Source organism: Camellia sinensis, chromosome 8 (genome assembly GCF_055761805.1).
Source record: "Camellia sinensis isolate YWXY chromosome 8, ASM5576180v1, whole genome shotgun sequence".
NCBI lineage: Eukaryota > Viridiplantae > Streptophyta > Magnoliopsida > Ericales > Theaceae > Camellia > Camellia sinensis.
The window spans coordinates 187,184,307-187,209,625 of record NC_138968.1 but is presented as its reverse complement, the minus strand read 5'-3'; the positions used below and the strand labels follow the sequence as shown (position 1 = coordinate 187,209,625).

The 25,319-nt window shown below is 38.4% G+C and overlaps 3 protein-coding genes across 4 annotated transcripts; all 3 read left to right on the top strand.

Moving 5' to 3' along the window:
• The first annotated feature begins 8,757 nt into the window (after positions 1-8,757).
• Positions 8,758-11,590, top strand: LOC114323948 (protein ACCELERATED CELL DEATH 6). 2 transcript variants are annotated; one of them, XM_082884361.1, is made up of 3 exons: positions 8,758-9,429; positions 9,741-10,270; positions 10,886-11,590. In XM_082884361.1, the coding sequence occupies exons 1-3, from the start codon at positions 8,835-8,837 to the stop codon at positions 10,889-10,891; spliced, it is 1,131 nt and encodes a 376-aa protein (XP_082740487.1). In that variant the 5' UTR covers positions 8,758-8,834; the 3' UTR covers positions 10,892-11,590. The 2 variants fall into 2 exon arrangements, with proteins under 2 accessions (XP_082740487.1, XP_028127455.2); XM_028271654.2 differs by having other exon boundaries at positions 8,766-9,429; positions 10,945-11,590.
• A 2,954-nt stretch (positions 11,591-14,544) lies between these two features.
• On the top strand, positions 14,545-17,196 carry LOC114323949 (uncharacterized). The gene is made up of 3 exons (XM_028271655.2): positions 14,545-15,322; positions 15,586-16,118; positions 16,296-17,196. The coding sequence occupies exons 1-3, from the start codon at positions 14,728-14,730 to the stop codon at positions 16,923-16,925; spliced, it is 1,758 nt and encodes a 585-aa protein (XP_028127456.2). The 5' UTR covers positions 14,545-14,727; the 3' UTR covers positions 16,926-17,196.
• Positions 17,197-21,415: 4,219 nt separating this feature from the next.
• Positions 21,416-24,818, top strand: LOC114323936 (uncharacterized). Its single transcript, XM_082885872.1, has 3 exons — positions 21,416-23,272; positions 23,906-23,927; positions 23,984-24,818. Exons 1-3 carry the CDS (start codon positions 22,695-22,697, stop codon positions 24,440-24,442), a joined length of 1,059 nt encoding a protein of 352 aa, XP_082741998.1. The 5' UTR covers positions 21,416-22,694; the 3' UTR covers positions 24,443-24,818.
• The last annotated feature ends 501 nt before the right edge of the window (positions 24,819-25,319 follow it).

Sequence of the window (25,319 nt, the reverse complement as noted above, 5' to 3'; positions counted from 1 at the left end):
TTCGGTCTATACTATTTATTCGGACCCTCCGCAAGAGGGCGAACTTTGTAATAAGTGTGCGTGTGTGTGATGCATGTCTTCCAACCCCACGTCTTTCTCCCTTTTATTTACCAGCTTATGATGGTTAGTTTTAGGGCATGTTTCAATTAGCATCCTTATGCTCGCATGATTGCATCCATTCATCTGTCTTATATGCACCGGGCTCAGCGCATCATACTAACTGCATCGTATTTCAATTCCAAGTTGAATGCATGTTACCTGTAGCATCTCATATGCCATCTTAGAATAGCCGAGCCTATCTTAGTTGCATTCTTGCATGTGTTGCATTAGGCGTCTCAGCATAGTTAGGATTCATGCATGTTTTCTAATTAGCTTCTTTCTTTGGCTCAGAGTACTCGGTAAGTGTTTATGCTTTAGCATCCTTACATGCGCGTGAGTGACTGCCATGATAGCATGCTTGCCATGAGGCTATGTGCTTATGTGATATAACTGGTTGAATGCCTTTGGGTGAAGGTTGGGTTGCTTGAATTGGAATAATTCGTCGTAACCCGTGTTTTAGCCTACTTGCGAGTAACAAACTTCAATCCATTTTCAAAACAAACGGATATGCGATGCTTTGTTCCAACTTAGGCAATCTAGTCTATTCTTGTATGTTGTGCGCATCACATAGTAATTCTAGGTTAATAACCGGAATAAGAGCACATGTGTTTTCAAAAACAAGATATCATGCTTAGTAGTGGCCGATCTTTGATTGGGTGAGCGGGGGTGCTCATGAAATGACCTTCCCCAATCATACCCAAGTTCCCGAGCCAAGGCAACTTTGGTGATGACGGACACGTTGCCTTAGGCACGAGTCAGGGTTTCCTAAATTCTCCCAAAATAAAATATTTAGATAGCGACTCTGTATCTGGCAAAGCAGTCCATGTTTGGCACTTCTTTCTAAAAATTGGTTTTCCAAAACGATTTGTCGGATTTGGACTCTTTGGTGATTTATCGATCTTGCATTGCACTTTGCGAGATTAGATTCAGAACCGTGACATCGAGTCCGAACTGTAGTGAGCCCAATGAACAAAACGGGATTTGTCCCGGGACGTTCGGGGACGTCTACAACTTGTCACTCCTTTAATGCTTTAAAGAGTTGATGTTTTATGCCTCATGAATGGTTCATTATGCATGCCTTATTGCTTAGGCCTTTGGGATGCCATCTCAGTGGGTTTTTGGGCTTATTTTGACATGTCATAACTCTGATTTTTATCGGTTAAGTCATGCCATGTTTGGTTGTAATAGGTGTAGTGTAACACCTCTTTGTTAGCCTTGCATGCTTCATGCTTTTTGTCTTTTGTTCTAGCTTGTGTTGGCTAGGTTCGAGCATGCTTTTGGTCTTGTATTGACTTGCCTTGGGATTGTTTTGGGTGCCCTTGGCTCTTTGGGGCTTGCCTTGCATGGCCATGGTTTAAGTCCCTTTGTTAGTTTTATACTTTGAGCTTTCTTGCATGCTATCCTTATGTTAGGTGAGTGGTTTGGCACCATTCCATGCATGATTTCAGGGCCTATAGTATTATCATACATTCATGTTTGTCACTTCTTGCTCATGTTTGAGAGTTGTGTCCTTATGCCTAAGTGATAGGCCAATTGGCATGCATGCTTATTTTGCATTTCATTCCATCATTTCTTGGCACTTTGGCCATTGATTTGGGCATGGCCGAGGTTTGCCCATTTTGGTTTAAGTCCATCTTTGTATGTTGTCGCATGCTTGACATGTTACATGTTGTTGCATGCTCGCTAGTTTGCAGGTTGTTGCATGCTTGTCCATCCTTGCATGCCATTCATGTTTGTATGTTTAGAATGCATTTTGCATGCTTGCAAATTTTTATTTCGTCACATGCTTGTTTAGGTTGCATTGCATTTGGCATGCTTGTTACCTTAGCCTTGTGTGCATGTTTGAGTCATATTGCATTTAGCATGCTTGTGTTGTATTACATAGCTTTTCCATGTTACAAGCATTGCATTATGTTTGGTTTGGGGTGTCAAACCAAACACGAGGACCGAGGAACGTTTCATACTTGAAGTGACGAAACATGACGAAATCCTCGGTCGCCGACACTCTTGATCCAATATGATAGAGTGTGAGGCATTCATGTGTTTTTTGTGCATTCATTCCATATTAATTTGTGCAAATTCGGCCTTTTTGGCCATCATGCATCGAAATGCGTGATTGATGGCTCGAGAGTCGAACACTACCCTCTTTTGAGTCTCAAACATGATAAGGGGTGTAGGTGCACAACATTTTTTTGCAAATGTATTGCCATGCCCTTGTTTGTTCTCTACTGCGGCAAAAGGAGCAGTCTGTAGGAAGAGATGGCCGATCGGCTATCTTCAGTGCCGATCGGCTAACATTTCTTGGCCGGTAGCCTCATAAATGGCCAATGGCCCCTATCCTTTGGCCGATGGCCTCTCACAGTGTTCATGAAGTGGTTCAGAAGCATCACAGGAATTTTCACAGTTTTCAGAGGAGCATAAGTGTGTAAACAGAGGCAACATGAGGCATGGCAACGGATTTCCGAGCGAAGCCGACCGAGCATGCATATGTCCCTCTTCTTGAGGAAGATTTAATTGTTTTTGTAACTTAATTAATTTTCTTAATTAGTTAAGAGTTTTGTAATAATTAATTAACTAGGGTAGTTAATTAATTAGTTGATTTGTATTATATATTCGGACCCTCTGTCGAGAGGGCCAACTGTTGTAATAAGTGTGCGTGAGTGTGTGAATGTCTTCCAACCCCACGTCTTTCTCCCTTTTACTTACCTGCTTTCAATGGTTAGTTTTAGGTCATGTTTCAATTAGCATCATTATGATAGCATGTGTGCATCCATTCATTTGTCTTGCATGCACCGGGCTCGGCGCATCATACTAACTGCATTGTATTTCAATACCAAGTTGAATACATGTATCAATTGTTACATTTCACATGCCATTTTAGAATAGCCGAGCCTATCTTAGTTGCATTTTGCATGTGTTGCATTAGGCATTGTTGACATAGCTAGGATCATGCATTGATTACTAACTAGCTATTGTTTTGGCTCGGAGTACTAGGTAAGCTTTTACGCTTTAGCATCTTGCATGAGTGTGAGTTTTACCATGATAGCATGCTTGCCATGAGGCTAACTGCTTATGTGTTTAACTGCCTGAATGCCTGTGGGTGAAGGTTGGATTATTTAAATTGGAACAATTCATTGAAATGGGAGTTTTAAGCCCACTTGAGAGTGGCAAAATCATGTTTTCTAAGCCCACTTAAGGGTGGTAAATCCACGTCTTAGCCTACTTGCGAGTAGCACCTTCAAACCATTTTCAAACAAACATGAGATGTTTTGTTCCAACTTAGGCGATCTAGTCTATACTTGTGTGTTGTGCGCATCACGTAGTAAAGATTAGTTAACAACTGGAATAAGAACACATATGTTTTCAAAACAAAATATCATGCTTAGTAAAGGCCGATCTTTTTGATCGGGTGAGCGGGGGTGCTCATTGCATGACCTTCCCCTCTCGTACCCAAGTTCCCAAGCCGAGGCAACTTTGGTGATGACGGACACGTGGCCTTAGGCACGAGTCAAGGTTTCCTAAATTTTCCCCCAAAACAAAATATTTAGGTGGCGACTCTATATCTGGCAAAGCAGTCCATGTTTGGCACTTCTTTATTAAAATCAGTTTTCCAAAACGATTTGCCAGATTTGGACTCTTTGGTGATTTATCGGTCTCACATTGCACTTTGTGAGATTAGATTCAGAATCGTGACATTTGAGTCCGAACTGTAGTATGCTAATGAACAAAACGGATTTCCGCGTCAATTCGCACGCGGAGCCCGTGACGTTCGGGCACGTCTGCACAGTCGATTTACCTGGGTTTATTTGATGACTAGAAAATCTGATTTTTACAAAATATATTCGAATTTTCACTCCATGATTCGCACTCAGTTTTCCACTACCATTAAAGTTCTTCGTTCTGATTTAGGGGGTGAGTATTACTTGTCTGAGTTTGAGGACGGTTTAGCTACTCATGGCACTATTCATCAGTCTTCGTGTTCTGACACTCCTGCACAAAATGGTCGAGCTAAGCGCAAACATCGCCATCTCCTTGATACAGCTCACTCTTTGTTGCTCTCGTCTTTTGTCCCTTCTGTTTTCTAGGGAGAAGCCGTGCTCACTGCTGCATATCTTCTCAATCGGATGCCTAGTCCTCTTCTCTCAGGCTCATCTCCTTATGAGCGTCTTTTTGGTGTTACTCCCAATTATTCTCTTCTTCGTATTTTTGGTTTTGTATGCTTTGTGCTCCTTCCTAAACGGGCGCGCTCTAAGCTTAGTTCCCTTTGTGTCCTATGTGTCTTCTTAGGGTATGACATTAATCAGAAAGGTTATCAGTGCTATGATCCTACCACCAAAAAGCTATATCTGTCTAGGCATGTCATTTTTTTAGAAAAGCTACCCTACTACACTATACCTTCCACCACTGTCCCTATTACCAAGGATGAATTGGTTTATGTTGATCCATTTCCTCCTAATGTTTCTTCTAATGAGTTTGTTTCTGATCTTGAGGTCTCTGCTTTGCCTCTTACTAGCATTTCTAATATCTAGCCAGCTACTTCCTCTCCAGCTCCTGCTTCCCCTGCTCATCTTCTTGTTTGTCAGCGCCGCAAAGCACTTCCAAGCTCGCCCGTCTCTAGCTCTATTGTCCCTCTAGCTATTTCTTTGGATCCCGCTCCTCTTGCACACCGCTTTTCACAGTGAGATTGTCATCCTCCGAGCTGATATGGTTTTGGTAATACATGTTTTTCCCTTTCCTATCTGTCTTTTCTTTCTTGTCTTCATACATATTTTAAGCCCAGGTCCTACAAGGAAGCTTGTCATGAGCCCAATTGGATTGCTACCATAAATGACGAGTTAACTGCTTTGGCTAACACTCAGACTTGGGATTTGGTTCCATTACCTACTGACAAGAATGTTGTAGGCTGTAAATGGGTCTATAAGGTCAAAACCCTTTCTGATGGGTCTTTGGAACGATACAAAGCTCGTTTGGTTGCCTAGGGCTTTTCTCAACAGTATAGGGTTGATTACGATGAGACATTTGCCCCTGTTGCCAAGATGGCTACTATTCGCACTCTTATTTCTGTTGCCGCTACCCATCACTGGCCTTTGTTTCAACTAGATGTCAAAAATGATTTTCTGAATAGGCATCTTGCTGAAGAAGTGTATATGCACCCTCCACTAGGTCTCTCTCACCCTCCTGGTGTTATTTGTCGTCTTCGCCATGCTCTATATGGTCTCAAGCAGTCTCCTTGTGCTTGGTATGAGCGATTTCACTCTGTTGCACTTCAGCTTGGTTTTTGTCCTAGTCATCATGATTGTGCTCTCTTTGTTCGGCACACTTTTGTTGGCCTTGTTCTCCTTCTCTTATATGTGGATGAGATGATCATCACTGGCTCTGATTCTAGTACTATTGAGGAGGTTAAGCATCAATTGTTTCAGGAGTTCGAGATGAAGGATTTGGGGTCTATTCAGTATTTTCTTAGTATTGAGGCTGCTACTTCTCCTACCGGATATCTTCTTTCTCAAACTAAATATGCCCGTGATATTCTTTCTCGTGCCAATCTCACTGATGACAAAATTTTCGACACTTCTCTTGAGTTGCATGCTAAGTTTTCTGCTTCTGATGGTATTCCTCTTGAGGATCTCACTTTGTATCGCGAGTAGGTTGGGTTCCTTGTTTATTTCACCGTTACTCGCCCGGATATCTCTTATGCTGTGCACATTCTCAGTCAGTTTGTTTCTGTTCCTCGTTCCACACACTAGGCTGCCTTACTTCGTACTTTGCGCTACCTTCGTGGCACTTTGTTGCAATGTTTGCTGTTATTTGCCTCTTCGGACTTGTCTCTTCGTGCCTATGCTAACACTGATTGGGTAGGTGACATCTCTGATCACAAATCCACTTCCGGTCTTTGTGTTTTCCTCGGCGATTCTCTCATATCCTGGGAGAGTAAGAAATAGTCTGTTGTTGCTCGTTCCACTGCTGAGGCCGAGTATCGTGCCATGGCTCATACTACTTCTGAGATCGTTTGGCTTTGGTGGCTTCTTTCTGATATGGGTGTCTCTCTTTCTGATCCAACTTCGTTGTATTGTGATAATCAGAGTGCTGTCCAGATTACCCATAATTCATTCAGTCTTCCATGAGCGGACCAAGCATGTTGAAATAAATTGTTACTTTGTCAGACAGAATCTTTAGGCTGGCACTATTACTCTCCCTTTTGTTCTCTCTTTTCTTTAGTTGGCCAATTTTTTTATGAAGACTCACACTGTTGCTCGTTTTCGTTTTCTTCTTGGTAAACTTTCGATGCTTTTTGCACTCGCATCCTCAGTTTGAGGGGGGGTGTGAATTGTAGTTTATAGTTTTCATTAAGGATAGTTTAATCCTTTAGGTTGTTAGTGTTTCATTCTATTAGATTAGGGTTTTATATATTTGTTCTCTGATTGATTAATTATAAGACAATGTTTTCTTATCAATTATCAATTATAACTAGGTTTAAACTTTCTATTACTTATTATTATTATTATTATTATTATTATTATTATGCAGGAAAATCTTGAAAGTTAAGAGTAGTTAAGTTAAGTTTTGATGATCCAAGGGATGGAGGACAAGTGGCAATATAAGAAGGTGAAAATTATATGGGTGGTTAGATGATAGTTAATAGAAGTTTTTTATACATTTTTCTTTGTATAAATTGCCATTGATGGCTCTATTGTAAAGGGGGACCAACAAATCAATACATGAATTGATTTTAATTAATTTTCTATCCAATGAGTAGATCTAATCTACATAGGAGTAGTTTAAACTTAAATAGGAGTAGTCTTAATGTACTTTACTTGTATTTGATTGTTCATACAATCATTTACATCATCATCTTCTTCTTCTTTCTCTCTTTTTTCTTGTTTGTTTTGTCATTATTTTTACTCCAAGGAAGTCCTTGAACTTTCAAGGCATAGAACCTCAACACAATTGCTTGATCATTGTGTTATTTGGTGAGATTTTGGTTAAAGCTTTGTTGATCGAGGCCTAACAAAAATTTTACTAACAGATATACAGAATTTTAAGACCAATCACTAGGTGAAAAATAGGATAAGGGTACTATCTTCCAATAATACTAGGCATCATAAAAGAAATATCATGAAAAGTCTTCATGAAGATATTGTTGGAAAACATGATTTTTTGGTGACTTTAATGTGAAATTGAAGTAGGTCCCAGCCATTGGTTGAGGTGGGATTAAATGGGTTTAGATTTTTTGTAACAATGTCTTTACACCACAAAAAAAATGACCAAAATGGTGAGATAGCTAATATATTTTAAAGACACTGTGATATCACACAGAATTTGGTTTGATCCCTTGTTTTCCTTATTTTGATTCCGTATGTATTTCTGTTAATCGTGGTTCATGTTATGTAATTTAACTAATTAATTAATTTATTTGTTTCGTTTAATTAGCCTATATGAACAATAGATTCTTCACCTTTAGATTAGTTTGTAGTATTTGTAGTGTTTTATTATATGTTATGCAATCACCCTAAATTAGTTTCATGAAACTTTTTCATAATATTTGTTTCATGATGCATAATATTACTCTTTGTCTTCTCTAAGAAATAGACAAAATATTGAAAATTTATTTTTGCATTTATCTTAACAATTATAGTATGTAAGAAAATTTGCTATAAAATGAGTAGGTAACAAACAGATCCTCTACCACAAATGTGAATTGTCATCACATTTGGGGTTTGGTTTACTCTGTTTTGTCAAATTTATATATTTTGACTGGAATTATACATTTTTCAGTGCAGCGTCCCTGTTCAGTTAACTAAACCGTTGAAAAAAAAAAATTGAATGAATCAAAAATACACAAGGTCTCAAAGTCTCACAAGTCAAAACTTTTGACACTGGATTAGTTTGAATACCAGAAAGTATACTGCTGAAATTTTTTGATAAATACGAAATTAGTGTATTAGAGTTGGTTATTTTTTAACATGAATCCGATTATGAAAAATAAACAGATTAACATGAAAAATTTATCTCTCTTACAACCATTATAATCTCTACAATCACATTCACAATATAATTTTTTTTAACCATTTTTTTAAAAAAAAAAAAAAAAGATGGTGATCGACAACTATTAATGAGGTTGATCTTGTTGGCAGAAAACAATCACACATAAACACACAAAGATTTACATGGTTCGGCAATACGCCTACGTCCACGGGCAGTGGATTTCATTATATAGAGAGAAACACAAAGATTAAAACAATGGAGGAGAAGACAATATTCTCACTCTACTCACTCAGTTGCTTACACCCTGATTACACTCTCTTCTGATTGCCACACCGAACCCCTCCCATTCACTAACCATTTATAGATGCAATAGGAGAGCCAAAGTCTTCAACAAGCCATCGACAACATTTATGGCAGCCACCAACAAGATCTGAAGATCAGCTCGGCTGAATCTTTAGCCCAAATCTTCAGCTTCTTCATTTGTCTTCAATCAGCAATCAACAGCTATTGTTGACAAAGTGAATAAGAGCCAATCTTCAACAGATCTGGACTTCATTGCACCAACGTGTTGAATGTGTTACATCATATGAGAAAGTAAAACTTAAAAAAACCACGGCAAGTCTAAAATCTAATATATTCTTCAAACTAGCGGGTCAATGCGTTCACATTTTATGCATAAGCAATAAAAACAAACTTAAATTAAACCAACCCAACATGAATCCAAATGTCACTGGCTTCCTAGAAAACCCACCATGGATCAGAGACTATACAACTCAGCAAAATCAGGACACATTCTTCACTTCAAACAACTAATCAATGAAAATCCAAGCCTACTTCTAAAACTAACACCTCATGAAAACACGCCACTTCATATCGCCACACTGTTTGGACACAAAAACATTGTTGCTGAGATTTACAGTCGGCAGCAGTCCCTCCTTGCTCAGCCAAACTTGGACGGAGACACGCCTCTACATGTCGCTGCGAGAGCTGGCCGCATCTCCATTGTTAGTTTTCTAGTCAACGAGATGTTTTCTTTGTCTTATGGAGACATCGAAAACAAAGGAAACAGAGGGATTGAGATTCTGAGGATGAGAAATAAGTGGGGCAACACAGTTTTGCATGAGGCTGTGAGGAACCATAGTATCAGAGTGGCTGAGTTTTTGATGAAGGTTGATCCTGGGCTGGCCTGTTTTGAGAATAACATGGGTGAGTCCCCCTTGTATCTGACTGCTAGAGATGGAATGCTGGAAATTGTCAATCTTTTGTTGATGGCAGCTCGATCTTCTGCTTATGGTGGATCAGATGGTCAGACAGCTTTGCATGCTGCAATCGTAGAGGGGCATTTTGGTAATCTTGTTCTTTCTCCTATCTCTTTTTTTATATGCATTTATTATCAAAAAAAGAAAAATGAATGAGTAATGTTATTCTAATCCAAAAATTATAGGGTAAATTTTATCGGTAGTCACTGTAATTTGTCTCTTGTGTCAATTCAGTCCTTGTGGTTACATTGCATCAATTTTGCCCTTCAAGTTTTCATGTCGTCTCATTTAACCAAATTGATAGCATTTGCTAAGAATTTTGACAAACTCTTAGTTTTCATGGTTTTAATTGTATTTGGTTCTGTTCATAATCAAGCTTCCTTTTTATGTGTCATTTAGATGTCATTGAAGCCCTTGTAAGAGCAAAACCAGAACTAATCAAAGAAGCCGATCACCATGGTAGAACCCCGCTCTATTACGCAGCATACATGGGAGACCACAGGACAGTTCAAGGATTACTTCAACTTGACACCGACATAGCATACATGTCCGATAAAGAGGGCCTATCACCGTTTCATGTTGCAGCGTATAGAGGCCATACCAATATAATTAAAGAGATCATTCGATATTGCCCGGATTCTGGAGAATTGTTGGACTTGAGAGGCCAAAACATTCTTCACATTGCTGTCCTAGGTGGAAAATTAAGTGTGGTTAGGTACATTTTAGAAACAACAGAGCTTGAAGGGCTTATAAACCAAGCTGATGATGATGGAAACACACCCCTACACTTGGCTACCATAGAAAGAAAAAGTTGGATAGCACGTTATTTGATGTGGGATGATAGAGTAGATCGAAGAGCCAAAAACAACATTGGCCAAAAAGCCATCAACAATGAGTCAAGTACAGAGCCATACTTGAGATTTCCAATGGTAATTATATAGGTCGAGTTTATAATTTATTTTCTGTAAGTCTTTCGTTAGGTACATTAATTTTTTAGGGAGAGGCTTCTCACCAGTCAACAAAAGTAAATTGGAGCATCCGGTTAGGTTTGTGGGATTCACCACAGCCTAGTCATCTCTGGAAGAAAAAAAAAAAAAATTCAAATTGATCCGATAATTGTACTTTCATGATTTTATCATATTTGTATTTAAAAAAATGAATGACAATGGTTTATTTTTGAAATCTTAATTATCGTCCATTTTTTTCTAAATACAAACAAGGTAAAATCATTTGGTTACAATTATCAAAACAATATGATTTTTGTAGGGATGATCTACAGACTCACAATATGAACAACTTCGATTACAAGGGTGGACCTGTGATTAGCCAACTGGCCCAAACTGCACTAGTGGATTGGAGAGAATCTTATTCCCAATTTTATTTTATTGTTTGCACGTTCCATTACTAGGTACAAAAAGTATGCATTACAAATAAGGCTGCAAATGAGCTGACAAGAGCTTGTCTGTTTATTGAGCTCAAAAATCTAGCTCTTGCTCAATCTCAGCTCAGTTCGCTAACTCTAATAAAGTTTTGTTCACTTGCAGCCGTAATTATAAAGGTGAATGGCATCATACTCATGGTCATCTTTGTACTTTGTATCTAGACTACAGGAATTTGGAGACAACCTTGGTCCCAGAATTCATGGATCACCAGAGAAAACATTTCCCCAAACACAATTGAGGACGGAGTAGCAACTGTCGACAAAATGAGAACTTACAAGCAAATGGGTCAGACCCTCTTAATGGTCGCCACACTAATCGCCACTGTCACATTTGCAGCTGCTTTCACAATTCCCGGAGGCTTCAATAACAACGTTGGCCCTGATCAAGGGCAAGCTCTTCTGCAATCGAGTGCATGCCTTAAATGGTTCCTTGTTTCGGACTCCATCGCTATGAGCAGCTCTGTGGTTGTAGCTTGCATACTCTTCTGGGGAGCTGTTATTGCCAAAGAAAACTACTTTTGCTACTTTGCTAGTGCCACTATGCTAACACATATTGCACTGTCTTCAACTGGTATCGCCTTCACCACAGGATTGATTGCTGTTATGCCCGATCAGAATTTTGTTCGTATCATGTGTCTTATAATAGGTTTAGTTTTCCAAGTTGGAAACTTTCTTCTTCTTTACCTATTCGTGCAAATCTTTCCCTTATTCAATGTTTTTCAGTTCTTGATTTATATGCTTTGTCGGATCAAGACCAAATTTGTCAGAAGATGAATAAAATCTCTAGCAAATATGCATATATCTCAAATTGACTTTGTTTCAGCGATTTCTACGGCCAGTCAGGTCCAATTTTTCTATTCGGTCGGAGATAATAATGACTCTACCGCCCCATTTTTTTGTAGAAGCCAAAGAGGACTATGAATGTTTTTTTTCCTCTTAATCTTAATATTGACTACTTGCTGTTTAAAAGTTCACTTTGACTGGAATTAATAACATTTTCAGAATGAACCACACCATTAAAGAACTTCAAGAATGAATGAAACATAAACAAGTCTCAAACCTCAGATGCTCCGATACCCGTGTCCCTAAATGACTAACCGCCTAAGAGCCTTCAACAAAATCTGAAAGAGTATACTTGCATATAACTTATGAAGCTTTTCACCAACTTCGTTACTCGGGCTCTGATAGAATATCATGATTAGACTAGCTAGCTAGTTTGAAATTTTGAATACCATCCCTTGTTTGATTAATGCAGAGTAAAAGATATATAAGATAAGATTTGAAGGATTATTTATGGCCATTGGATTGTATTGGGAAGATTCCAAGGAATGAGATTTAATAGTTCACCGTATTGAGGATTAACAATAATGTAGACATAACTGCAAACCTGTCCAAATACATGTTGAATTGAGAAGAATTGGAGACAAAATCTAAATAGCACGCTCCACACTTCCCCTAATCTAATCTGCATCCCTCGGGAGAGCATTTTCAGTCCTTCATCAATTGTTTCATTAGATTTAAATTTGGTGAAAAAATGCTAAAAATGTACTCTAACCAGTTCATCGATTCCAAATCAAATCGAGGGAAAGACAATTTTTTCATCAAATCAATGATGAACCAAATCTTTTACCAAATTTTCAATAGCCATATTTTTACTTAAATTTGATCATATATATATATATATATATATTTAAAAAAAGAAAAAGAAAAACGAGAAGATAGGATTTGAGATGGTTTTTTTTTTTTTAAAATAAAAAATGATTAAAACAAGTTTTTAGTGCGGGTTTGGATTTTTTTCAAAACCATAGACGAAAAAAAATGATTGAAGTATTTGATATCAAATCAAGTTCGTAATCAAAATTTTCAATTAAATTGATGAATTTTTATTTTTAAGGACCGAGGATGGTCTAATTCCTCCAGACAAATGCCCAACTGGCAACTTTGTCCAAGTCAACTACACCTAAATAATGGCATCAAATATTATAAACTCTGGGGGCCAATGTGATGACATTTTATAACAAACGTAAAAGATTAAAAACTTATAAAAGCATCCCCACATCAATCCAAATCTTATTGCCTTACTAGAAAACCCACAATGGATCAGAGACTATACAACTGCAAAATCAGGACGCATTCTTCACTTCAAACAACTCCTCAATGAAAATCCAAGCCTACTTCTAAAACTAACACCTCATGAAAACGCACCACTTCAAGGGTTAGCCCTTTTGCTATCAAGCAAACATCTCAAGTGGTTTAATACTTGTCTTTTCTATAAGCTCAAGACCAAATTTATCAATTGAAGTAGTCTTGCAAATTTATTGAAAACTAGAATACTCTTCAATATCAAAGAGCTAAAACTGATTGATAGGGATTGATTGATTATGGAAAGGAGAAAAATCTTCAATCATTTATGTTATTATTTGAATTATTCAACTAAAAGTGCGACTTGGCTCAACGGCAAAGGCTTGACATATCAGATGATATGCTTATGCCTCCTACCTAGGTCTGTCAATGGATCGGATATATAATCTGAATCTGATCCAAAAATTCCAATTCGTTAATGAATATCTAATCCAATTGCATACAAATCCGATTATTAATGGACTGGATTCGGATCAACATGATCCAATCCGATTATCAGTCCAATCCAAGAAATCAAGTTTTGCACTATCCTTCCAAATTTAGATTGAGAGAAGAATCCTATGATGTACAGAGTTTTAAGACCAATCACTTAGTTTAAGGCAGAACTAAAACCAGCTTTTGTATATGTTGGAGCATCTCAAGGAGGGAGGCAAAAAGACCACATGAGGGATTTTTGTTAGTGCAGTTGGTTATCTGTTCTTCCAACAGGCTCTGCATCACAAGAGCTATTTTGTCCATTTTTATTTTTGCTCTCTACATCTAACTTAGCCTCCATTGCTAGACAAAAGGATTTTTTGCTGTTTTGAGGTCTCCATCTCTACTTGCTCTCTCAATCTTTACTGCATCTCTGCTTCTTCCAACCCATTGTTATTTTTAAAAATATAACAGTGTGAAAATATTATTTTTAAAAATAATGTGATTATATATTATTTTTAAAAAATTGTAAATGCCACGTCAACACTAGGTGCATAAACAATATATCAAATATGATCCAATATGAATACAATAATTTGACATACTTAAAAAATAGAATACGGGTAGTATATTTTCTCTTCTCCAAAAAATAGGCATAATGTTGAAATTTTGTTTTTGCATTTATTTTAACAAACAAACAGATCTTGTAGAGCACAAATTTGAAAGTCGTCCCATATTTGGGGTTTGCCTTACGCTGTTTTGTCAAATTTATATTTAGACTGGAATTAGACATTTTTCAGTTAAGCGTCCTGTTCAATTAACTCCAGCGTTGAAAAAAAAAAAAAAAAAAAAATTTGAATGAATCAAAAACAACACAAGGGCTCAAAGTCTCACAAGTCAAAACTTTTGATATTGAAATTAGTTTGAATACTAGAAAGTATACTGGTGAGAATTTTTGATAAATACAAAATTAGTGGATTAGAGTTGGTTATTTTTTAACATGAATTCGATTATGAAAAATAAACTGATTAACATGAAAAAATCTCTCTCCTCCAACCATTATAATCTCTCCTATCACATTCACAATATAAATTTTTTTGAACTGTTTTTTTTTTTTTTTTTTTTTTTTTTTTTTTTTTTTTTTTTTAAAGATGGTGATTGACAACTGTTAATGGGGTTGATCTGGACTTCATTGCACCAACTTGTTGAATGTGTTACATCATATGGAATAGTAAAAATAAAAAAACACGGCAAGTCTAAAACCTAATATATTCTTCAAACTATTCCAAATCAATGCGTTCACATTTTATACATAAGCAACTAAAACAAACTTAAATTAAACCAACCCAACATGAATCCAAATGTCAGTGGCTTCCTAGAAAACCCACCATGGATCAGAGACTATACAACTCTGCAAAATCAGGAGACATTCTTCACTTCAAACAACTCCTCAATGAAAATCCAAGCCTACTTCTAAAACTAACACCTCATGAAAACACACCACTTCATATCGCCACACAGTTTGGACACAAAAACATTGTTGCTGAGATTTACAATCGGCAGCAGTTCCTCCTTGCTCAGCCGAACTTGGACGGAGACACACCTCTACATGTCGCTGCGAGAGCTGGCCGCATCTCCATTGTTAGTTTTCTAGTCAACGAGCTGTTATCTTTGTCTTATGGAGACATTGAAAACAGAGGAAACAGAGAGACTGAGATTCTGAGGATGAGAAATAAGTGGGGCAACACAGTTTTGCATGAGGCTGTGAGGAACCATAATCTCAGAGTGGCTGAGTTTTTGATAAAGGTTGATCCTGAGCTGGCCTGTTTCGAGAACAACACGGGTGAATCCCCATTGTATCTGGCTGCTAGAGATGGAATGCTGGAAATTGTGAAGCGCATACTGATGGCAGCTTGTTATTCGGCTTATGGCGGGTCAGATGGCCAAACAGCTTTGCATGCTACCATCGTAGAGGGGAATTTTGGTAATTTTATACTTCTCTCATTTATTTTTTATATGCATTTATTATAAAAACAAACAAGAATGCAGCTTGCCTCCAGTAAATGACTGGACCATCCAGTTTTTAGTTGTGGGCCTACTATAGAGCCTATTTTGATGATACATTTAATTGGTCTTTGAGGTATATGTTGATTGTTTATCAAAAATATCAAATCAATTTGATAATCGTAACTATATGATTTCATAAATAAACCCACATTTTACCGTTTCATTTTATATGTTATTTAGATGCCATGGAAGCCCTTGTTAGAGCGAAGCCAGAACTAATAAAAGAAGCTGATCATCATGGTAGAACCCCACTCTACTACGCAGCATCTATGGGAGACCACAGGACAGTTCAAAGATTACTTCAACTTCACACCGACATAGTATACATGTCCGATCAAGATGGGCTGTCACCACTTCATGTCGCGGCATACAGAGGCCATACCAACATAATCCAAGAGATCATCCAATGTTGCCCGGATTCTGGAGAACTGCTAGATTTAAGAGGCCAAAACACTCTTCACTTTGCAGTCCTTGGTGGAAAATTAAGTGTTGTTAGGTACGTTTTAGAAACAACAGAGCTAGAGGGGCTTATAAACCAGGCAGATAATGATGGAAACACACCTTTGCACTTGGCTACCAGAGAAAGAAAAAGTTGGATAGCACGTTACTTGATTTGGGATGAGAGAGTAGATCAAAGAGCCAAGAATAACATTGGCCAAACAGCCATCGACTATGAGGAGTCGATTAGAAAGGCATACTCGAGATTTCCAAAGGTAATTAATATTGGTAGAGTTCATAGTTCATATAATTAACTGTTTAATTAGGTACATTGATTTTGGAGATGGTTTCTCTTCAGTTGGATCACCGAGAGGTGTTGTTTGGCTATTGATGTTCCATCAACTTAATTTTTTGCACGGATTCTCACAGTTATCTTTGTATTATGCATCTAGAAATCAAAAAATTGGAGACAACCTTGGTCCCTAAATACATTGACCACCAAAGAAAAGATTCCCCCAAGCACAAGCAAGGAGGGAGCTGCAGCTGCAGCTGCTGCTGCTGCTGCTGACAAAATGGAAACTTACAAGCAAATGGGTCACACCCTCTTAATGGTAGCAACACTAATTGCCACCGTCACATTTGCAGCTGCTTTCACAATTCCCGGAGGCTTCAACAACAACATTGGCCCAGATCAAGGGCAGGCACTTTTGCAATCAAGCCTACATCTTAAATGGTTCCTTGTCTCGGACTCCATCGCTATGAGTTTCTCTGTGATTGCAGCTTGCATACTCTTCTGGGGAGCTGTTATTGCCGAAGAAACCTATTTCTACTACTTTGCTAGTGCCACTGTGCTTACACATGTTGCACTGTTTTCAACTGCTGTCGCCTTCACAACTGGCTTGATTGCTATTATGCCCAATCAACCATTTGTTCGCATCATGTGTCGTATAATAGGGTCACTTTTCCATGTCGGAAACTTCCTGTTTTTTTTCCGGTTGGCACAGATTTTTTCTTCAGGGGAAGTTTGTCAGTTCTTGATTTTTCGCCTACGTAGGCTCAAGACTAAATTCATCAAAAGATGAACTCTTGCAAATATGCATAATCCCAAATTGATCATTCCATGTAAATCAACAAAGAAAAACTATTGGAATCTGTGATTCGATCTTTGAATCCGTGATTTCGATCCAACTCTACATGATCCAAACCATCAATGTACGGTGTGCATCAGAGTTGGGTTTTTTTATTCTGACAAATTTTCAAATTTGAACTTATGGGAGATAATGACACTACTGCTCCATTTTTTTGTATTTTTGTAGAAGCCAAAGAGGACTATGAATATTTTTTTTGTGCTCTTAATAATGACTACTTCCAGTTTAAAAGTATAGTTTGACTGGAATTGATAGACATTTTCAGAATAACCTACACCATTCAAGAACTTCAAGAATGAATGAAACATAAACAAGTCTCAAACCTGGGATACTCCGATGCTTGAACATCATGATTAAACTAGCTAGTTTGAAATTTTGAATACCACCACCACATTGTTTGATTATGGCTGAGTAAAAAATAAGATAATATTTGACGGATTGTTTGTGACCGTTGGATTTTATTGGGACGATTCAAAAAAATGAGATTCAATAATTCACAACAATCTAGACAAGACTGTAAACGTATCCAAATACATGTCGAATTGAGAATAATTGAGAGACAAAATCTAGACAGTGAGCTCCACATGTCTCCTAGTCCAATCTAGACCCATCTAACAGCATCTCTAATTCTTCATCAAATTCAAATTTAGTAAAAAAAAATGCTAAAAACCTACTCCAACCATTTCATCTATTCCAAATCAATTTTAGGGAATGATAATTTTTTTTTTTTTTATCAAATTAAGGATGAACCAAATCTTTTATCATTTTTCAACAGCCATATTTTTACTCAAATTTGATTAAATTTAAAATTAAAAAAAGAAAAAGAAAAAAAAATAAGAAATTAGGATGGAAAAACCACAGATGATAAAAAAAGAGAGTAAAGATTGAAGTTGGTAATCAAATTTTCAATCAAATTTGATGAAAAAGCAAAAAAGGTTAGGATTGGAGATGATTTAATTACTTCAGACAAATGCCAACTGGCAACTTTGTCCAAGTCAACGACACCTAAATAATGGCATCAAACATTATAAACTCTGGGGGGCAATGTAATGACATTTTAGAACAAACATAAAAGATTAAAAACAAACTTATAAAACCATCTCTACATTAATCCAAATATTAGTGCCTTACTAGAAACTCACAATGGATCAGAGACTATACAACTCTGCAAAATCAGGACACATTCTTCACTTCAAACAACTCCTCAATGAAAATCCAAACCTACTTCTAAAACTAACACCTCATGAAAACACACCACTTCATATCGCCACATAGTTAGGACACAAAAACATTGTTGCTGAGATTTACAATCGGCAACAGTGTTAGGATCAAACACACCCAGAAAATTATCTCACACACACAGAGAACACAATATTTACGTGGTTCGACCCAATGCCTACATCAATGGACAGAAATGAGAATTTTCACTAAAATGGAGCAAAATACAAAACAGAGGAGGAGTATCTCATTCTCTCTACTCAACTCAAAGCTCTTATACACTTCTCACAACTCTCTCTTTTCTGATACAAATCACCCTCTCTCCCTCCCGTCTCTATTTATACGCAAAGAGAGTGAGGGAGAGGAGACAAACTCACCACCATTTTCTACCTTCTTTAATGGTGAGAGTCAACAATGGCTACAACGGGAAGAGAAAGGAGAAGTGCCCAGCTTAGACCTTCACTTCACCTGTGGTGGAAGTCCTTGCACGCCATCCTTCCTTGACTCTCTCCTTTGCTTGCATGGAGTTGGAACAATAATTGGCCTGCAGCATGAGGATCATCCCTTTCACATGGGGTGACCTCCAACAATCACCCCCTCAGCCCATGTGAGGTGATCCGTAACAAAACCTGCTGCCAAGGTATCCAGCACCCCCTGATTGGATGCCTTGCACCCCCTGCTCGGGATACCCTGTATTGCCGTGCAACTCCTTGCATGATGAACACGGGAGCAACTAGAAAACTTCAGAGTTTGACATATCAACATCCTCAATTGTCCTTGCTCAGAGCTTATTTCTGAACAACCAGCCTTTGCTTTCTGCACTTCAGACCAACTTCCCAGCGATCTCATACGCCTATTGTCTGTGCTGCAATCCCTGATGCTCGGTTCTGTCTCACTTGTATGTCTGTACTGATGTTTGACAGTTAGCCATTCTGCCAAGACAGCTTCCACTGGTCTATACAAGCTACCACTATGCAACTCCGTGCATAGTGCTTGCACCCCCTTATTGGGGTGTCGTGCAAAGCTCACTTTGCGACTCAAGATTGCATCCCTCCCTTCCATGCATCTTTTGAGAGGTTGCAAAATGTCTCTAACACAGGAGCAAAAGAAACTCTATTCTTCACTGGCACAGTCTCTATCGACTTGGTTTCTTTGCTCTGAACTTCCTTCAAGATTGGCATCATTGGCTCAGATCTGTGCACCTTCGAACTGCCTCCTTGCGTTCTCTTGCACCTTTTTTGCCATTCCTGATGACAGCCTTGCTTAGTCATATGCTTTGGTTGTGTATGTTCTCCTTTTGTACCCTTCGACTGGCGTTTGACAACACTCATCTTTGTCAAAACTTCTCCTTCCAGTCTGTATAGTTTGTTGCACAACTTGCCTTGCAACATTTCTCTATCGCCTCTGTGTACATGAAGAACCCGCCACTAGATGAGAAACAATTTCCTTTTAGATCTAGAATACTCAGGGAGATTAGATTCCTCCGTACTCCTGGCACATGTCGGACCTCAGATAAAACCACTTTTCTTCCATCCTTAGTAAGGAACCGCACTGTCCCTATGCCAACTACTCTGTTCTCTGTGTTGTTGGTCATCTGGATAATGTTACCGCTGACTCTTCGGTAAGTGGAGAAAAGCTTCCTATCTACACATATGTGGAACGTACACCCTGAATCCAAAATCCAGCCGGGTGTCTCCAACTCTGACGAGACTGTAAACATTACATCTTCATCGTCAGAGGAATTCACTGTAACTGTTGTAGTTGAGGGACCTCCGTGTCCCTTGGCCTTCTCTTTGGCTTGTCTATCCACCTTTTTCTCTAGGCGATCTCTTATTACGTGATCCTCTTGATCACAGTAAATGCACCTCCTCGTATTGTCCTGTCTAGACTGTGAACGCCCTCTGTTTTTACTTCTTCCTCTACCTCTGCCCATTTCTCTATCTTTGCCTCTACTTTCTGTGACAAGGGCTTGGGACTGCTCTCCTCTCATCTCTCTCTTCCTTGCCTCCTCGCTGAATAAGGCGTTTGTGACCATCCCCATGGTTAGCTTCCCTTCGGGTGCAAAATTACTGAGAGAAACCACTAACGTCTTCTAGCTGTCTGGTAAGGAACTGAGTAATAATAATGCTTGCATCTCATCCTCCAACTCCATTTTGACTGATGCAAGCTGGTTCACAAGGCTGTGGAATTCACTGGTGTATTCAACAACAGACACACCACTCTTCAGTTTGAGGTTTATAAGCCTTCTCATTATCAAGGCTTTGTTCTGTGCGGTCTTGGACTGGTATATGTCCTTTAATTTCATCCATAGGACATAGGCGTCCGTCTCTTGGGCGACATGGTGGAACACACTGTGGTCAATCCACTATCTGATTTGACCGACAGTCTTTTGGTTGGTTTTTATCCAGTCCTCATCCTTGTCTCCATTTGGTTTAACCCCCTTTAGCGCTATAGGGTTAAACAAGTCTCTACAATACAGGATGTCCTCCATCCGCGGCTTCCATATCGCATAATTGGAAGCATTCAACCGAATCATCAGCCCTGAAACTGATGTGGATTCCTCCATCAACTTCGCCATTAAGTCCGGACTGATCAAATTAGCCGGAAAAGTACTTCGGATTGCCAAAATAAAAACTGTAAATTTTTGAAAGCTAATTTGCAAAATCTGGCTATACGGATGTGCCCAAAATATTCCAATTAGTTGGAAAGCACTATTAGATCACCCAAATCAGACCTCAAATGGCTTAGATAAAGCCAAAACAAGTTGAACGGTTCAGATCGGTGACTTCTGGAGCGCCTGAGAAGCACCAGATTATTTCTCCTATTTGGCTGGCGTCAGGCGACGTTAGCAGCTGAGTCAACGGTTTGGTCAGTGGCGCGGCTAGTCATCGGCTCCAGCTCGGTGTCGGCTGGCGGTTCGGCTTGGGTGATGTCAGCGGATGACGTCGTCTGGCGCGCGCACGTGTGGCACGTGTCTGCACGTGAAATCACGCGTCTTCTTCCTCTGGAAGCGTGTTTGGCGCGTGTGAGGGTGGGAGCACGTGGGAACGGCGTCACATAGCGGGTGTGGCGCGTGCGAGGACGTCCGTTCTCCGTTTTTGACACGGTTTTCACCGTTGTGCTCGTCTCGTCAAGGGCTTTCAGGTGGTGTGATCAAAAGTGATTTCGACCACTTTGATTTCTGGGCATTTCTGAAAAATGGACTCTGTTTTTTTGAAAAAGACTCAACCAGCTCTGATACCACTTTGTTAAGATCAAACACCCAGAAATTTATGTCACACACACAGAGAATACAATATTTACGTGGAGCGGCCTAATGCCTACATCAACAGACAGAAATGAGAATTTTCACTAAAATGGAGCAAAATACAAAATAGATGAGGAGTATCTCACTCTCTCTACTCAACTCAACTCAAAGCTCTCATAGACTTCTCACAACTCTCTCTTTTCTGATACAAATCACCCTCTCTCCCTTCCGTCTCTATTTATACACAAAGAGAGTGAGGGAGAGGAGACAAACTCACCACCATTTTCTACATTCTTTAATGGTGAGAGTCAACAATGGCTACAACGGGAAGAGAATGGAGAAGTGCCCAACTTAGATCTTCACTTCACCTGTGGTGGAAGTCCTTCCTTTGCTTGCATGGAGTTGGAACAATAATTGGCCTGCAGCATGAGGATCACCCCTTTCACATGGGGTCACCTCCAACAAGCAGCCCCTCCTTGCTCAGCCGAACTTGGACGGAGACACGCCTCTACATGTCGCTGCAAGAGTTGGCCGCATCTCCATTGTTAGTTTTCTAGTCAACGAGATGTTATCTTCATCTTATGGAGACATCGAAAACAGAGGAAACAGAGAGACTGAGATTCTGAGGATGAGAAATAAATGGGGCAACACAGTTTTGCATGAGGCTGTGAAGAACCATAATCTCAGAGTGGCTGAGTTTTTTATGAAGGTTAATCCTGGGCTAGCCTATTTTATCTGTAGTCCGTGTAATTTGTCTCTTGTGTCAATTCAATCCCTATAGTTTTAATTGCATTAAATTTGCCCTCCAAGTTTTCATGTTGTCTCATTTAACCAAATTGATAACATTTGCTAATAATTTTGACAAAAATCATGGGTAAAATGGCCAATCCAAAAGGGAATAGACCATTTAAATTGGACAGTAACCACTCAATCACTTTTGGAGTTGTGAACAAATTGGTTTGGTCTTTGATTTCGGTTCAATTTCTAAAGGGTTGTTACCAATTAGAGTAAGTTGACATAATATGAAAAATTCAAGGTCAAAATTGATTCAAATAAAACTATAGGGATCAAATCGATACAATACAAGGGGCAAACTGAAGGGACCACTGGTGTAATTTACTAAAAATTATTCAACAAGAATGCAACTTACCTCGAGTAAAGGACTAACTATATGATTTCATAAACAATGTACATTTCACCAGTGTATCTGGTTCTGTTCATAATCAAGCTTCCTTTATATGTGTCATTTAGATGTCATTGAAGCCCTTGTAAGAGCAAACCCAAAACCAATCAAAGAAGCCGATCACCATGGTATAACCCCGCTCTACTACGCAGCATTTATGGGAGACCACAGGACAGTTCAAAGATTACTTCAACTTGACACTGACATAGCATACATGTCCAATAAAGAGGGCCTATCACCGTTTCATGTTGCAGCATATAGAGTCCATACAAATATAATTAAAGAGATCATTCGATATTGCCCCGATTCTGGAGAATTGTTGGACTTGAGAGGCCAAAACAATCTTCACATTGCTGTCTTAGGTGGAAAATTAGGTGTGGTTAGGCACATTTTAGAAACAACACAGCTTGAAGGGCTTATAAACCAAGCTGATAATGATGGAAACACACCCTTACACTTGGCTACCATAGAAGGAAAAAGTTGGATAGCACGTTATTTAATGTGGGATGATAGAGTAGATCAAAGAGCCAAGAAAAACATTGGCCAAAAATCCATCAACAATGAGTCAAGTACAGAGCCATACTTGAGATTTCCAGTGGTAATTATATATGTAGTGTTTATAATTTCTTTTATGTAAATATTTAGTTAGGTACATTAATTTTTTTGGGAGAGGCTTCTCACCAGTCAACAAAAGTAGATTGGAGCATCCAGTTAGGTTTGTGAGATTCACCACAGTCTAGTCATTTCTGAAAAATAAAAATTGACCCGACAATTGTACATTCATGATTTTATCATGTTTGTATTAAATAAAATGAATGACAATGGTTTATTTTTAAAATCATAATTATCGTCCATTTTTTTTCTAAATACAAACAAGGTAAAATCATTTGGTTACAATTATCAAAACAATCTGATTTTTGTAGGGATGATCTACACACATAGACTCACAATATGAACAACTTCGATTACAAGAGTGGACCTGTGATTAGCCAACTGGCCCAAACTGCACTAGTGGATTGGAGAGAATCTTATTCCCAATTTTATTTGATTGTTTGCACATACCATTACTAGGTACAAAAAGTATGCATTACAAATAAGGCTGCAAATGAGCTGACCCGAGCTTGTCTGTTTATTGAGCTCAAAAATCTAGCTCTAGCTCAAACTCAGCTCGGTTCGCTAACTCTAATAAAGTTCTGTTCACTTGCAACTGTAATTATAAAGGTGAATGGCATCATACTCATGGTTTTCTTTGTATTTTGTATCTAGACTTCAGGAATTTGGAGACAATGTTGGTCCTAGAATACATGGATCACCAGATAAAACATTTCCCCAAACACAATCGAGGACGGAGTAGCAACTATTGACAAAATGAGAACTTACAAGCAAATGGGTCACACCCTCTTAATGGTTGCCACACTAATCGCCACCTTCACATTTGCAGCTGCTTTCACAATTCCCGGAGGCTTCAATAACAACGTTGGCCCCGATCAAGGGCAAGCTCTTCTGCAATCGAGCCCATACCTTAAATGGTTCCTTGTTTCGAACTCCATTGCTATGAGCAGCTCTGTGGTTATAGCTTGCATACTCTTCTGGGGAGCTATTATTGCCAAAGAAAACTATTTTTACTACTTTGCTAGTGCCACTATGCTAACACATATTGCACTGTCTTCAACTGGTATCGCCTTCACGACAGGATTGATTGCTATTATGCCCAATCAGACTTTTGTTCGTATCATGTGTGTTATAATAGCTTTAGTTTTCCAAGTCGGAAACTTTCTTCTTTTTTTTGCTTTCTGTTCTTGATTTATATGCTTTGTAGGATCAAGACCAAATTTGTCAAAAGATGAATAACATCTCTAGCAAATATGCATACATCTCAAATTGACTTTGTTTCAGCGATTTCTACGGCCAGTAAGGTCCAATTTTTTTGTTCAGTCGAAGATAATAATGACTCTACCGCCCCATTTTTTTGTGGAAGCCAAACAGGACTATGAATGGTTTTTGTCCTCTTAATCTTAAGAGAAAAGTTAGGGATCATGAAAATTTTTTCACGAAAATGATCATGAAAATGCTATGATCTTTGAATTACCTTGATTAGTGCGTGGTGCTTTATTTTAAGTGTAATCCAAGGGTCACAAAACTTTCATGATTATTTTCATGATACATAGCATTGCTCTAATCTTAATATTGACAACTTGCTGTTTAAAAGTTCACTTTGACTGGACTTAATAAACATTTTCAAAATATACTACACCATGAAAGAACTTCAAGAATGAATGAAACATAAACAAGTCTCAAACCTCGGATGCTCCGATACCCGTGTCCCTAAATGACTAACCCCCTAAGAGCCTTCAACTGGCGATTTTGGGTTAATAGTCAGTGGGCATATGAAATTCAAAGATTGATAAAATTATGAGTTTTTTTTTATACTTAATAGTGAAACAAAAAACACAGCAATAATTTATTAGTTATAGAACTATCAAAAAGAAATAAAATCTAAAAGAGTTTACTTACATATAATTTGATCTTGTTATGAAGCTTTTCACCAAGTTCATTACTTGGGCTCTCATAGAATGTCACGATTAGACTAGCTAGCTAGTTTGAAATTTTGAATACCACCACATTGTTTGATTAATGCAGAGTAAAAGATATATAAGATAAGATTTGAAGGATTATTTAC